Source organism: Cebus imitator, unplaced genomic scaffold, assembly GCF_001604975.1.
Source record: "Cebus imitator isolate Cc_AM_T3 unplaced genomic scaffold, Cebus_imitator-1.0 Scaffold329, whole genome shotgun sequence".
In the NCBI taxonomy this organism is placed as follows: Eukaryota; Metazoa; Chordata; class Mammalia; order Primates; family Cebidae; genus Cebus; species Cebus imitator.
This window is the reverse complement of record NW_016107644.1, coordinates 3245128-3259744: the sequence shown is the minus strand read 5'-3', so window position 1 is coordinate 3259744 and position 14617 is coordinate 3245128. Positions and strand designations below refer to the sequence as shown.

The window sequence follows — 14617 nt, the reverse complement described above, 5'->3', positions numbered from 1 at the left end:
CCAGCCTCCTGAGTCGCTGGGATTACAGGCACGCGCCACCATGCCCAGCTAATTTTTTGTATTTTTAGTAGAGACGGGGTTTCACCATGTTGACCAGGATGGTCTCGATCTCTTGACCTCCTGATCCACCTGCCTCGGCCTCCCACAGTGCTGGGATTACAGGCTTGAGCCACCGCGCCCGGCTAGGAACTTTTTTTTCTCATGCGCCTCAGCCTCCCGAGTAGCTGAGGTTACAGTGTGCACCATCAGGCCTCGCTATTTTTTTTTTTTTTTTTTTGTATTTTTAGTTAGGGTTTCTCCATGTCCGCCAGGCTGGTCTCAAAGACTTGACCTCAGGTGATCCACTTGCCTCGGCTTCCCAGAGTACTGGGATTACAGGCATGAGCCACTGTGCCAGCCTCAAGGAACTTTTTTAAAAAAAAAAATTAATTCATTTATGTTTTGTAGAGATGGGGATCTCACTATGTTACCCAGGCTGGTCTCAAACACCTCATCTCAAGTGATGCTCCAATCCAATCTTGGCCTTCCAAAGAGCTGGGATTATAGGTGTAAGATACCACGTCCAGCCAAGGAACTTTAAACTTTCTCTAATGCTCTCTTCAAAATCCTTACAGCTTGTCCAGCTTTCACTTACTGCCCTGTTCCAAAGCCACTCTCACATTTTAGGTTTTTGTTACAGCAGCATCATACTCCCAGCACCAAAATTTATAATTGTTAGCTATTACTATATAACATATTAACCCAAACTTAGAAGCTTAAAACTAAAAACATTTATTATCACATAGTTTCTGAGGGTCAGGAATCTAGAAGTGACTTAGCTAGGTGATCCTGGATATGGCTCTTATGAGGTTGCAGTCAAGCTATTAGCCATGGCTATCAGTCTCCGAATATTTGACTAGGAGCTGAAGAATCTGCTTCCAAGCTTAAGTAGCTATTGACAGGAGCCTTTCTGTGTGGCCTGTCCATGGGGCTGGTCATGACATAATTTCCCTCAGAGCTAATCTTGGAAGTGACATACTGTATAACTTTTGCCATATTCTACTGATCACATGGTACAACTCTGGAATAATATGAAAGAAGACCATACAAGGGTGGGTGTGACTACCAGAAGGCAGGGACTACAGGGGACCAACCACATATATGTAGAACATCTAAAACATAAATGAGCCAGGTGTGGTGGCTCACGCTTGTAATCCCAGCACTTTGAAAGGCTGAGGCGGGTGGATCACCTGAGGTTCAGAGTTTGAGACCAGCCTGGCCAACATGATTAAACCCCATTTCTACTACAAATATTTTTTTAAAAATAACTGAACTAATTAGCTTGTGTGTGCCTGTAGTCCCATCTACTTGGGAGGCTGAGGCAAGAGAATCACTTGAACCTGGGAAGCAGAAGTTGCAGTGAGCCAAGATTATACAAAAGAATGAGACTCCCTCTCAAAAAATAACCCATAAATGATTAGAAATAATAAAATGGCGCCAGGCACGGTGGCTCACACCTATAATCCCAGCACTTTGGGAGGCCAAGGCGGGTGGATCACTAGGTCAAGAGATTGAGACCATCCTGATCAACATGGTGAAACTCCATCTCTACTAAAAATACAAAAATTAGCTGGGCATGGTGGTGCACACTGTGGTCCCAGCTACTCGGGAGGCTGAGGCAGGAGAATTGCTTGAACTCAGGAGGCAGATGTTGCAGTGAGCAGAGATCGCACCACTGCACATTCCAGCCTGGGTAACAAGAGCAAAACTCTGTCTCAAAAAAAAAGAAATAATAAAATGTAGCAAGGTGGCTGGATATAAGATCAATATCAATATACAAAAGTTAACTGCATTTTAAAATACTAGCAGCAAAGAAATAGAACACATATTTTAAGGACCATTTACATGCAATAACAGTAGTACACATACACACACATACATACACACACAAAGTCTATAGATTACCTCAAAAAAATTTAATAAATGTGCAAGGCCTGTTTACAGAAAATTATAAAACTGACTAAAAGCTATTACAGACAAAAATAAATGAAGCAATAGCTACATTCATGATAGAAAGACTGAATGTGTCGGTTCTTCCCAAATTCCATCCAAGGGTTAAAAGTAGTTCTAACCAAAATCCTATTAGCATTTTTCATGGAACTTGACAGGTTGATTCTAAAATATTTATGAGAGACCTAAGAGTCAAAAATGGCTAAGATACTTCTGAGGGAAACAAATAGGACAGGGGATGTACCCTGCAATTAACAACATTTATTATAAAGCTATATAATTAAACTATAAAGCTCTATATTGGCTTAGGAACAGACAAGTTGAATAACAGAATACAGCACAGAGCAGAGAGGCCAGAATCAAATATACACATACACATACACAAACACACATTTTTATTACATGTATATATAAAATAAGGCTCGTCCCACCCTGTTTCTCTGTTATCACATACACTGTTTATTTCCTTCACAGCATCTTTCACAATCTTGTCTTATATTTTTATTATCTGTGTCCTCCACTGCAATTGGGATGGAAAACTTCACAAGGGCAGATTGTGTCTCTCTTGCATATTACTGTATTACCAGTTCTGGCCTAGCAAAATGCCAGCACTAAGTGGTGTTCAATAAATGCAGAATGAATGAGTTAATTAAAAACTCAAGAGACATATATTTCTGGTGAATTTTATGAGGATGATGAGTCCTTATTTTATGTATTCTAAATTTTTTTCCTTGTATGAAGTGACAAGAGGACTCTACACTTGATACAGAGTTTTGGTGTCTGATTGAATTGCCTTTTTGCACTGTGCTTTGATGCTATGTTACTAGCTTCCTTTTAGCAGTGATCACAATTACAGACATAGAAGGACCACCTTGTATTTAAAGAAGGGATATGATCAAGGTCATTTTTAACTACATTATACACCTCTCATAAGCAAGACACATAGGAAAGTTTTCTCTTAGGATAAAAGTGTTTTAAACACTGGATTTGTTTTTATCTTATGATCACTGAATCTGATAACTGAGCATGTTTTCTTTTCTTCTTTGGCCTAGGAAACTCGGAATTCCAGCTGTTATATAGGATTATATGAGATTCATTTCTATGTATTGACTTTTCCCTGAATTTTTGCCTTGGGCACCCAAACTCTTTGCCTTGGGTATCTCAATTATTTATTTTATAAGAAGAGTTTATTATTTTTTTGAGCAAATCTCGCTAATATCCAATTTAATTGCCTATAAGTTCTACCTTCTATAAAACACCACTAGAACATGAACACAATTCAGCCAAGCTCTTTACCATTTTATAACAAAAATCACTTTTCCTCTAGTTTCCAATAACATGTTTCTCATTTCTGTCTAAGACTTCATCTGAATGGTCTTTACCATCCATATCTCTACCTGTATTCTGTTCATGGTTAATTATATGTTCTTGAAGAAGATGGAAGCTTTCTCTGCAAATTTCCTCTTTTCCTTCTGAGCCCTCACCAGACTCACCATTAAAACATGCTTCATGGGAGTATCAGCTTCTCATAGCATGCACTTCAGAACTCTTCCAGCCTCTATTCATTACCAATACCAAAGCTGTCTCCACACCTTTCGAGGTTTATTAACAGCAACATCCAACTTTTGGGGATGCAATAACAAATTACTATAGACTGGGTAGCTTAAAAAACAAACATGTAAGCCGAGTGCAGTGGCTTATACCTGTAATCCCAGCACTTTGGGAGGCTGAGGAGGGCAGATCATGAGGTCAGGAGTTTGAGACCAGCCTGGCCAACATAGTGAAACCCTGTCTCTACTAAAAGCACAAAAATTAGCTGGGCATGGTGGCACATGCCTGTAGTCCCAGCTACACAGGAGGCTGAGGCAGGAGAATCATTTAAACCCAGGAGGCAGATGTTGCAATGAGCCAAGATTGTGCCACTGCACTCCAGTCTGGGCAACAGAGTAGTATGTCTCAAAGAACAAACAAACATTTTGGCCAGGTGCAGTGGCTCATGCCTGTAATCCCAGTACTTTGTGAGGCCGAGGCAGGCGGACCCTGAGGTCAGCAGATCGAAACCATCTGGCCAACATAATAAAACCCCATCTCTACTAAAAATACAAAAATTAGCTGGGTGTGGTGGTACATGCCTGTAGTCACAGCTACTCTGGAGGCTGAGGCAGAGGAATTACTTGAACCCGGGAGGCAGAGGTTGCAGTGAGCCAAGATCGCGCCAGTGCACTCCAGCCTGGCAACAGAGTGAGACTACGTGTCAAAAAAATAAAATAATTAAACGGCTGGGCGCGGTGGCTCAAGCCTGTAATCCCAGCACTTTGGGAGGCCAAGGCGGGTGGATCACGAGGTCAAGAGATCGAGACCGTCCTGGTCAACATGGTGAAACCCCGTCTCTACTAAAAATACAAAAAATTAGCTGGGCATGGTGGCTCGTGCCTGTAATCCCAGCTACTCAGGAAGCTGAGGTGGGAGAATTGCCTGAACCCAGGAGGCGGAGGTTGCAGTGAGCCGAGATCGTGCCATTGCACTCCAGCCTGGGTAACATGAGTGAAACTCCGTCTCAAAATAAATAAATAAATAAATAAATAAAATAAAATAATTAAAAAAAAAAAACATTTTGATCAGGCATAGTGTCTCACACCTTTAATCCCAGCACTTTGGGAGGCCAGGATGAACACTTGAGGTCAGGAGTTTGAGACCAACCTGGGCAACAGAACGAGACTGGTCTCTACAAAAAAAAAAAAAAAAAGAAAAAGAAAAAACATTATTTTTTAAAAAGTAGCTGAGCATGGTGTTGCATGTGTCATCATAGCCTCTTGGGAGGCTGAGGTGAGAGGATCAGTCAAGCCCAGGATTTGGAGGCTGCAGTGAGCCATGATTTTGCCACTGTACTCCAGCCTGTGCAACAGAGCAAGATCCCAACTCAAAAACAAAACAAGACAAAACAAACATTCATTTCTGGAGGCTGGGAAGTCCAAGATCAAGGTGCCAGCAGATCTGGTATCTGGTAAGAAGTCTCTTCCTGGTTTGTAGGTGGTCACCTTTTTTTTTTTTTTTTTTTTTTTTGAGTAGTTGGAACTACAGGTGCACACCACCACACCCAGATAAATTTTGTATTTTCTGTAGAGACATGGTTTCAACATGTTACCCAGGCTGGACTCGAACTTCTGAGCTCAAGCAATCTGCCCACCTCAGCCTCCCAAACTACTGGGATTACAGGCATGAGCCACCTTGCCTGCCCAGTCACCTTCTTGTATTCTCACATAGAGCCTCACATAAAGAGAGTTCGCTCTCGTGTCTCTTCTTTAAAGGGTACTAATCCCATTCATGAGAGTCTACCCTTAGGACCTAATCATCTCCAAAAGATCCAGCCTCCTAATACCATCACATTTGGTGTTAGGATTTCAACAGGTGAATTTAGGGGGACACATTCAGTCCATAACGTGTGCTAGGCAGTTTACATAAATCATCCATTTAATCTTCACAGTAAGCCATGAGATTGGTAGAGTCTCTAAAGATGAGGAGACTGAGATTAATATATATGAGCCACTTGTTCCAGGTCACATAGTTGGCAGGAGGAGAGTTGGGAGGCACACTCTGCTATGGCTCCCAGGTCCCTGCTGCACCTGCTGTCTGGGTGGTCTGCAGCCTCCCTGTGCCAGAATGATCTGGGATGCTTGTTAGGGTGCAAGTTCCCAAAGTATGCAGTACTTTTTACCTCCATGAAGAGGAACTTGAAGGGGATGTGTTTGCTACGCATGATTGGCTGCTATGCAAAGGGGAGATGACCTTTGTTCTGTATAGTTGCAGAGGGCAGAACCACACCAGCAGGTGGACTATGCAGAGAAAAGGTTGGAGGTGGGATTTCTGCACACTTCCTTTGAATTCACACAAGAAGCACATATTCACCTATAGGCCCAGGGAACGCCACCTTCAAGTTGTTCTCAGAGGGAAAGAGCAAGAGAGTCAGTCAATGCATGGATAGATGGTCAAGGACACCTTCCCAAGAGAAGAAGCCCCAGGCCTGGGCCTCAACAAAAGCATAGAGGTGCCCAGGTGGAGGTGGGCAGGCCTAAGGTGACATGAGACTTGGGCCTTGCAGGACTGGGAACCAGCTAGAGTAATTGGGTGCCTCAGCAGGGTCTTGTCCCCCAGATGCTGAGCGCAGCTGGAGGCATCTGACTCTTCTGGGTGTCCCGGAGCTGCAGCCCCTCCCTGTGGCCTGACCAGGCCTGTCTGCTTGTTGCAGTGCAGGCAACCTGGATGGCCTATGACATGGTTGTGATGCGCACCAACCCTACGCTAGCCGATTCCATGCGCCGGCTGGAGGATGCATTCCTCAACTGCAAGGAGGAGATGGAGAAGAATTGGCAAGAGCTGCTCCATGAGACCAAGCAAAGGCCATAGGCCCCACTGGCCCACCACAGTTGCCATGCCACCATCTGCCTGTGTGACAAGGTCACTGGGGGGTGGAGCTGGTGACCACATGAACAGCTGTATGCACTGTACTTGTTTCTTAATAAACTTATTTTTAAGCACAACCCGAGGACTTATCTTCTGTGCCGTGATCCACCCAGCTGCATGTTAAACCTCGTGAACAAAACATGATAAGTGCAAGCTGCAGATGCTTTCAGTGAATTAAAATGTGTTTGGTGCCAGTGGTGCGGAGCATGTAATAAAAAACAAAACAAAAAAAAAGAGGGCCCAGTCAGGGACACCCAGGCTGGAGGTTGGAGTGGGCCACAGTCAGATTTATTCACCTCTCTAACATGGGTTTCAAAGTCTGTAAGGGGAGAAAACGCATCATGGATTGTGCTGTGTGTCCTGGACACCATGCGAGGTGTTCACAGCTGCAATCTCATCTCCCACAACTCTCCTGGATGACAGATGTCCACTGTCCACACTTTACAGATGAGGAGAAAGGGAAGTTGAATGTCTTATCCAAGTCCACACAGCTGAAAGGGGTAGAACTAGGGTGACACTCAGGCTTCATTTAGAGCTGGGGGGTTGGTGAGAAGTGGGGTGAACTTCTGGAGGGGCTGGGAAAGCCCCAAGGCTACAGAGGGTGGTGAGCCTGGAGTGGGCCTGGCCTGTTGTGGGCTGGGAGTATGGATAGGGGCTGCAGACAGCAGGGCAGCACCAGTGGACCCAGTTTCAGAGGCAAAGGTTCTAGGTCCTTGAGAATCCACAGTGCCAAACAGACCCAGGTGGCTACGTACGGGGTCTGGACTGGAAGAAAATCCCAGAGGCCAGGGACTTGCCTGGGGACTTTCTTGCTCCCTGTCATGCTGACAGAGCATAGGTTTCTACCCCTCTCCTCTCGGCTCAGCAGAGCTCCAGCGAGCCAAGTCATTGTCTGTGGGGTCGTATCAGTCCCTGGCTCTAGGGAATGGGAAGTCCCAAAGACAGAGGCGGTGTGAGCAAACTGAGTGGGTCTGTAAGCAGGTACAGAATTGAGTCAGGAAAGCATGGATGTGGAGGAATGGGCAGAAAGAAGTCTGGGCTTCAAAATAATTGACAACCTTTAAAGCAGAAGGGGAAAGTCGTCCAGAAACAAGAGCAGGAAGTTCTGATCCCAGCCCCCTCCCTGAGCCCTGGCCTCTCAGACCCACCCCACAGTGTCTCCCTGGAGAGCAGTGAAGCAGCCCTGGTTCTCTGCCTGCCACTCAGAGTGAGGTCTGCAGCCTGTCCTCAGGGGGCAGGGTCAGGATGAATGGACTGAGGACCCCTGTGCTCCCCAAGGGAAAGGGCTGCAGCTCCTTGGCCTGGAACTGGGCAGTTCCCCCAGAGACCGTGAAGGTGGCCGTGACCTGGGGGTTGAGGCAGTAAATGGTGTTGCCCAGGGTGGTGCAGCGCAGGGGGGTGGGGGTGGGCAGGGGCAAGGAGGCAGCCCTGCTCCAGGAGCCGGTCACTGTGTTGTAGCGCATCACGGCAGCGCCAACGCCCCGCAGCAGGTCGAAGCGGTACAGGAAGCCCCCCAGCGCAACGATGTCGCTGGAACGCCGGTGGCTGGCACTGTATGGGCACTCGTCCCAGGCATCCTTCGTGGGGCTGTACCTGAGCAGGCGGTAGAAGAGGTGACCCCCGGTGACGTAGATGTCCCCACGGCAGGCCACAGCCTCGTGGGCCACAGGGAAGGTGCCTGCGGGGAGGGGCGCGCGCGGTGTCCAGGCGTCTGTGCGCGGGTCGTAGCACTCCATGCTGTACAGGCATTCGCCCCCGATGGCGTAGAGCAGCCCGTCCAGGGCCACCAGCTTGAGCTGGGCTCGAGCCTGCTGCATGGGCCGAACCTGGCTCCAGATGTTGGTCAGAGGGTTGTAGCAGAAGACCTCGTTGGAGCAGATGGCCTTGGCACCGGAGCCACGGATGCCCCCCGCCAGAAACAGGTAGTTGTGCATGGTGCAGAGACCGCAGCCCCGGAGCGGGGCCTCCTCGGGCACCTGGGTCAGGGGCCGCCAGGTGTTCTCCTGAGGGTTGAACACGTGCAGGTGCGTACGTGGAGGCAGTGGCACAGGGGCTGACACAGGAGGCTCCTCGCCACGAGGGCCCCTTGGGAGCCCTGAGCGGCCCCCCTGGTAGAGGCTGGGCAGCACGACGACGCCCAGCACCGCCTGGCCCCGGCGGGTCCGCAGACTGAGGATGCGTTCACGGTCGGCCGCGCTCAGCCGGCGGTAGAGGCGCGGGTCTCCCAGCACTCGCAGCAGGTTGTTGCTCATTAGCGCGTAGGTTTCCTGCGCCAGGCCAGGCTCCCCGTGCTGCTGGGCGAAGGCCAGCACGTCCAGGCAACTGCCCAGGTCCAGCCGCCGCCTCAGGACCGCTGCCGTGGTGGGCGCCAGTGCCCGTAACCTGGGCTTCCGGGGCCCTTCCACCATCCCCCAACTCCCGGGCCTCTGCAGAAACTCCATGAGTTTCCGAGCCTCCTTCTGCTTCTCTGTGAGCGCCCCGCTGCGGCCGGCAGGGCTGCCCACCTCCGCCAGCACCTCCCCCTGAGGGTTCCCTGGGGCAGCTGGCCTGACTTCCTGCTCTGAGGTCCCGGCAATTTCACACCTGCTGCGTTTCCGTGGCTGGGGCACCGGCTGTGAGTGCCTCACCGAGGGGGAGGCCGCAGGGCCAGACGGCCTCTGCACAGGGGGCTGTACGGAGTCCCTGGGCGTTGCTGCTTGGGGCAGCAAGTCTACACTCTTCTCCCTGGTTCCCTCTCCTCTTAGGCCTGGGGAAGGGTCTGGGCTGGGCGCGCCCTTGGTCTCGGAGCTTCTTTGCCGTGGCTGATCTCCAGCCTCAACCAGGGCCCCCGTACCTGTCCCCATCACCGTCCCCACTGAAGAAGAGGAACCATGTCTGTCCTCAGAGTGTGTGCAAGTACTGGGATCCACAGAACTCCCAGGAACCGCCCTTGGGACACTCCCTTGGGGCCTGTCTTGCCTGGGGAAGGGGTGGCTTCTAAGCACCATGGCAATAAGGTTTCCCCAGCTGGCTGAGACCTGACCCTGCTGGTAGCGCCTGAGGAGAGCCACACTCTCCTGAGATACAGCCTGTGACCCGCCAGCTGGGGCAGGGGATGTGGCTGGGGTTGGGACTGAGGTGGGGGCTGGGGTTGGCGCTGAAGTTGGAACTGGGGCTGGAGCTGCGGTGCCGGTAGGGACTAGGGCTGCGTCTGGGGCTGGGGCTGGAATTGAGGCTGGGGTTTGAGTTGGGGCTGGGGCTGGGGCTGGGGCTGGAATCGTAGCTGGGGCTGAAGTTGGAGCTGGGGCTGGGGCTGAGGCGGGGGATGAGGTTGAGGTGGGGGCTGGGGGTGGTGCTGATGTTGGGCACGAGGCTAGGGCTGGGGCTAGGACTGAGGTTGGAGCTGAAGTTAAGACTTGGGCTGAGGCTAAACTTGGGGCTGGCGCCGCTCTGAGATTTTCTCCCACAGAAGGACCCCGGGGAACCCCCAGGGGCAAAGAATCTGAAGGAGAGGGGGTCGGGAGAGTCAGGGCTTCAGGCGGGACCCCGGGGCCGGGAGTCGCAGGCGGGGAGGCAGAGCACGGGCGGGGCTCACGGCTCGGGGAGGAGGCGCGGTTGCGGCGGACTGCTGCCGTGGGCCCCAGGTCGGTGGCCCGACTGTCGTCTCGGGAGCCGTGAGCCCCGACCGCGCCCGCAGCGTAGGCCCCTGTGGCCCCCGGCCCTTGAGAGGAAAGTGAGAGTCCTTGAGGCGGACTCTCCAGCCAGGGGCGCGTGGATCCTGGGGCCGGGCGGGAGCTCCGGGTGCCGGGGACCTCCCTCCTGGCCCAGGGCCAGCCTCTTCCGGGGGCGGCGACCCCCGGAGCCTCCCCGCTCCCGCCAGCCTTGGTGCCAGAGCCCTCTGTCTGGGACCCAGGCTGCGGGGCGCGGGGTGCGGGCTCCTGAGCGAGCGGGGATCCTTTGGGGAGGCCGCGCGAGTGGGCGTCCAGGGTAGCGGCCTCGTCCACCGCGTCCCACACGCTCCCCGCGGCGCCCAGGCGGAGCTGGTCCGGTTTCCGGGGGCGGCGGGCTCTGTCTCCCAAGCCAGCGTCCATCCGCCGTCGCCGGCCCGGGCCTCTCCCCAGCGAGCCGGAGGGCCCCGAGCCCACCTGCCAGGGGCTGGTGTCCTGTTGCCCCGCAGGGCCCGCGGCCTGGCGAAAGGGCACCTTGACACCACCTGCCTCCGCCTGCGCCTCCGCTTCGCTTCCAGGTCTCGGAGGGGTGAAGTGGATAAGGAGGGGGGCTGACATCCCCGCTGCTTCGCTCCTGCCCAGGAGGGCAGTGCCTGGCCTGGGAGGCTCTTTTCCTTCATCTCGGGGGGCCATGGGGATGGCGCCGCCCCGCTGCTGTCTCACTACCCCTCTACGGGCCTCCTCGCCATCTGTCTTGAGTGGAAGCGCAGCCATGGCGGCCAGGCCCCTGCCAGGAGCTGCAGCAGAGACAGGGCTCTGCTGGCCACGTCCTGGAGGCTCCTGCTTCCCCTGCCCTGGGCTCTGCCCCTCGCTGCCATCACTGACCTTAGACTTCGCTTGCAGGGCCAGCTCAGCTCTTCCTGCCTGATGAGGTTGAGCCCCGAGGGCTGTGGACACTGGTCCTGCCACCTCTTGGTCGCGCCCGGAGCCAAACCAGTGTAAGGCCAGCGCTGTGGCAGCCACCACAGCCAGCGCCAGGAGGGCCAGCACAGCACTATCCCAGTCATTGTCACCATCCCAGTCCCAGCCCCAGAGGGGACCGTCTGGCTCCAAGGTACCCTGGACCATGGTTTGGGGCTGCAGCCCACTGCAAGGGGCCCAATGGCAGGCTGGCAGTGCGTGCAGCACAGAGGCCTGGGCTGGGGCACCGGCCAGTGCCCCGCCCCACGGGCTGCCCAGTTAAGGTGGACCAGTCCTCCAGGGCCTGGGAAAGATGGGTCTCTGCTTGCACCCAGGCCTAGAGGTGTCTGTAGGGCCTGGCTGTACATACCAGGAGACAGCAAGGCTTACAGCAGGACAGGAGCCCAGGGTCTCCGAAAGCCCCCCACCAGCTCCTGCCCTCTTCTCCTCCTCTTAGTCTCCAGTATCCAATGGCCGCATTTCTGAGCTCTGCGCTGGCATCACAGCCAACCTAATCCTGCCTGGTAGACCCTCACACCCCTAAGTTCATCCCACATCCCAGAGTCTCCTCTCAGCCTGGGTCCAGCTTCAGGGGGCTCTGGCAGGGAAGGTTTACCCACAGGGAGATGTTATCTCTAGCTTTAGCAATGTGATGCAGCCCTGATGAAATTACCAGAAACCAGAGAGGCTGATTCCATTGTGGGCCAGCAAGGGAGGGGTGGGGGCCATGCCTGATGGTGGTCTCTCAGACTGAAGAGGAAGACCCTGGGGCATGGGTCCTGGCAGTGAACATTGTCATTGCAGGGATGAGGTGGAGGTTCGCATCAGGGCACAGGGAGGGGCATAGAGGGGAGGCTGAAGCTCCCACAGCTCTTCCAGCAGCTTCTGGACTTTCTTTACTCTGGGTTCACCAGACCTGGTATAGGGTTTTCAAGTCAAGAGCAAAAAATAAAAATAAATGAGATAAAATCCAAACATATTTCTCCCTTTATGGCCAGGCTTATTTCAACCCATCTAGACCTTCTAGGACCTCCTGGACCCCCTGCACCCATCGAGACTGTTGTGACTGCGCAGATGAGACTCTCACTGTGCCCATGGAGAGCCCCGAGCTCAGCCTGCCCCCTACTCCAGTTACCGCATCAGCCAGCACCTGGTATCCCCACTCTGAACCAGTAGCTTATTAGCCAGACTCTGGGCGTCTTCATCTCAATCCTCAGCCTTCCCTCATTTGAATTGAGGACTTGCCCTCGAGACCACATCCTGGCTGGTACCTCCTTGCCCTGGCTCAGGCCGGCAGGTAGGTGTTCTAGGTGTTTCTGCTGGGTGTGAGCACTTGGTCCCTTAGGGAGGAGGCTTGGATCCTCCATCTGCTTCTCACTTAATCTCATCTCAGGAGTGAGTCTTGGGACAGGTGCCAGGTGGGGCCCAGACAGAGCCTGGAGTCCCTGAGACAAAGATACCGCTCCCTGGAAAGTGCTGTGTGTGTTTCCTCCCTCTGGGACACAGTAGGCCTGGGGATTTCTCCCGTACTCAAGCAGCAAAGAGATGGCCTAGGAGTGAGTGTTCCTGGCACCCAGCCTGAACTCTACCGAGCCTCAGGTAACTCACCTCCCAGCTCCCCCGCCCCCTGCCCAGAACTATTAGATGACAGTGAGAGGGTGAAGATGGGCCCTATACCTTAAGGTGGACCTGATGTTGGGGGAAGGATTTCTAGACCCTGCCCTGATTCTCTGTCCCAGTCTCAGGCTCTCCCTCTTGGTTATGTTTAGGGTGCACAAACCTTCAGAGGATGGAGATGACACCCTCCATCTGCACCTTCTTATAGGCCACTCAGTGCTCATAAGTCAACTCCACCCAGCTTCTGGAGACCCCAGGCTGCTGTCAGAGGACAAGGGCAGTGTCCAGCATGTGATGCCTTAGGACCCCATGGTAGGAGAAACCAAACAGAGGAAGTCATCCCACCAGTCTTATCAGGCGCAAGGGTGGCGAGCAAGGACGTGCTCAGTCCCATCTTCTGTGGAAGGGAAATTTCTCACTTTGTCAAAATCCAGATCAAGGGCAGAACTTTGTCCTTCATGGGGAAATTTCCTGCCAGGAAGGTGACTGAGGACATGTCACCTCCCTGAAATGCAGGAGTTTTGCCCCTAACTTCCTAGAGAATTAAAATGTGGCACTCCCAGGCACAGTGGCCTGAGTAACATAGCAAGATCCATCTCTTTAAAAAGATCCACAAAAAAAAAAAAAAGAAAGAAAGAAAAAACCCAAAACCCAAACACCCCCAGTATAGCTCTGCAAAGGTGGCAGGACTTGAAAAGCAGGAGATCCCAGCAGGTCACTGTTCTGCTTGTGCTATGATCGTATAAATATCACAATTTACTACCAAGCAAAAAATTAAAATCAAGAAAATGGGTCCTGGAAGGTGGGTCCAGCCTTCAGCAGCCTCCTTGGAGCACCCTTCTGATTGCCTGCGGAGGCGGCCCAGCCACTGGAGGAAAGAAACCCTGTCCCAGTCTCTCCAAGGAGAGAAGGACTTCTGCCTAAGACCTAAAGCTGCTGTTTCCTCAGAGACAACACAAGCCGTCAGGGATTGGCTCCATCTGCAGCAGGCACCCGGGTTAACAGCGATTTGACGGTGAAAAATGTGACCCGGCAGCACCTGGGCTGGGAGCGCAAAGGTGGAGACTGGGAAGGTGTGCGGAGCGAGTAAGCCCTCGCCAGCCTCGCCAGCCCCAGGAGCGAATTTGTCTGCATTTCCGACTGTGGCCGCAGGAGGAGGCTGGGATCTGAAACCAGCAAAAAAGTGGGACACAGGGCCAAGGTGTCGGATCACCTCGAGGTGGGAGGCCGAGTCGGGCAGATCACCTGAGCTCAGCAGTTCGAGACCAGCCTGGCCAACATGGAGAAACCCTGTCTTTACCAAAAATACAAAAATTAGCTGGGCTTGATGGCAGGTGACTGTAATCCCAGCTACTCAGGAGGCCGAGGCAGGAGAATTACTCGAACCCAGGAGGTGGAAGCTGCAGTAGGCTAAGATCACGCCATTGCACTCCAGCCTGGGTGACAGAGAAGACTCCGTCTCAAAAAATAAAAAAAGAAAAGAAAAGAAATTACTCTTGCCTATAATCCCAACACTTTGGGTGTGAGGCTGAGGCAGGGTAGATGGCTGGCGTTTGAGACCAGCCTGGGCAAGACCTTGTCTCTACCAAAAAAAACCAACCAAACAAACACACAAAAATGACTCAAGTTAAGTTTCACTTATGTTTTCAATTTAAACAAGGTTGAGGTCACTTACAAGGCCTAAATTGTTTTGTCTGCTTAGGGAGTCTTCAGGCCTGGTCTCCATTTTAACTAAACAGGCCAAGTGCAGTGGCTCACACCTGTAATCACAGCACTTTGGGAGGGCAAGGTGAGTGGATCACCTGAGGTCAGGAGTTTAAGACGAGCCTGGCCAACATGTTAAAACTCCTTCTCCACTAAAAATACAAAAAAAAAAAAAAAAATTAGCTGGGTGTAGTGGTGCTCACCTGTAATCCCAGCTAAACTTGGGAGGCTGAGGCAGG

The 14617-nt window shown here is 52.4% G+C and overlaps 2 protein-coding genes across 2 annotated transcripts in view; one reads left to right on the top strand and one right to left on the bottom strand.

Annotated features, from left to right (window-relative positions):
* The window catches only part of SYCE3 (synaptonemal complex central element protein 3), a 31100-nt gene extending 24573 nt beyond the window's left edge, over positions 1-6527 (top strand). The window contains exon 3 of the mRNA XM_017504949.2: positions 6236-6527. Within this exon, the coding sequence (XP_017360438.1) occupies positions 6236-6393 (158 nt within the window). The 3' untranslated portion in view covers positions 6394-6527. The remainder of the gene's footprint in view (positions 1-6235) is intronic.
* An 84-nt stretch (positions 6528-6611) lies between these two features.
* Positions 6612-14001, bottom strand: KLHDC7B (kelch domain containing 7B). The gene has a single exon (XM_017504948.2). It carries the CDS (start codon positions 11223-11225, stop codon positions 7653-7655), a length of 3573 nt encoding a protein of 1190 aa, XP_017360437.2. The 5' UTR covers positions 11226-14001; the 3' UTR covers positions 6612-7652.
* Between the last annotated feature and the right edge of the window lie 616 nt (positions 14002-14617).

Coding starts and splice junctions, on each gene's coding strand:
- KLHDC7B (XM_017504948.2), bottom strand. CDS start 11,225: ATGGTCCAGGGTACCTTGGAGCCAGACGGTCCCCTCTGGGGCTGGGAC.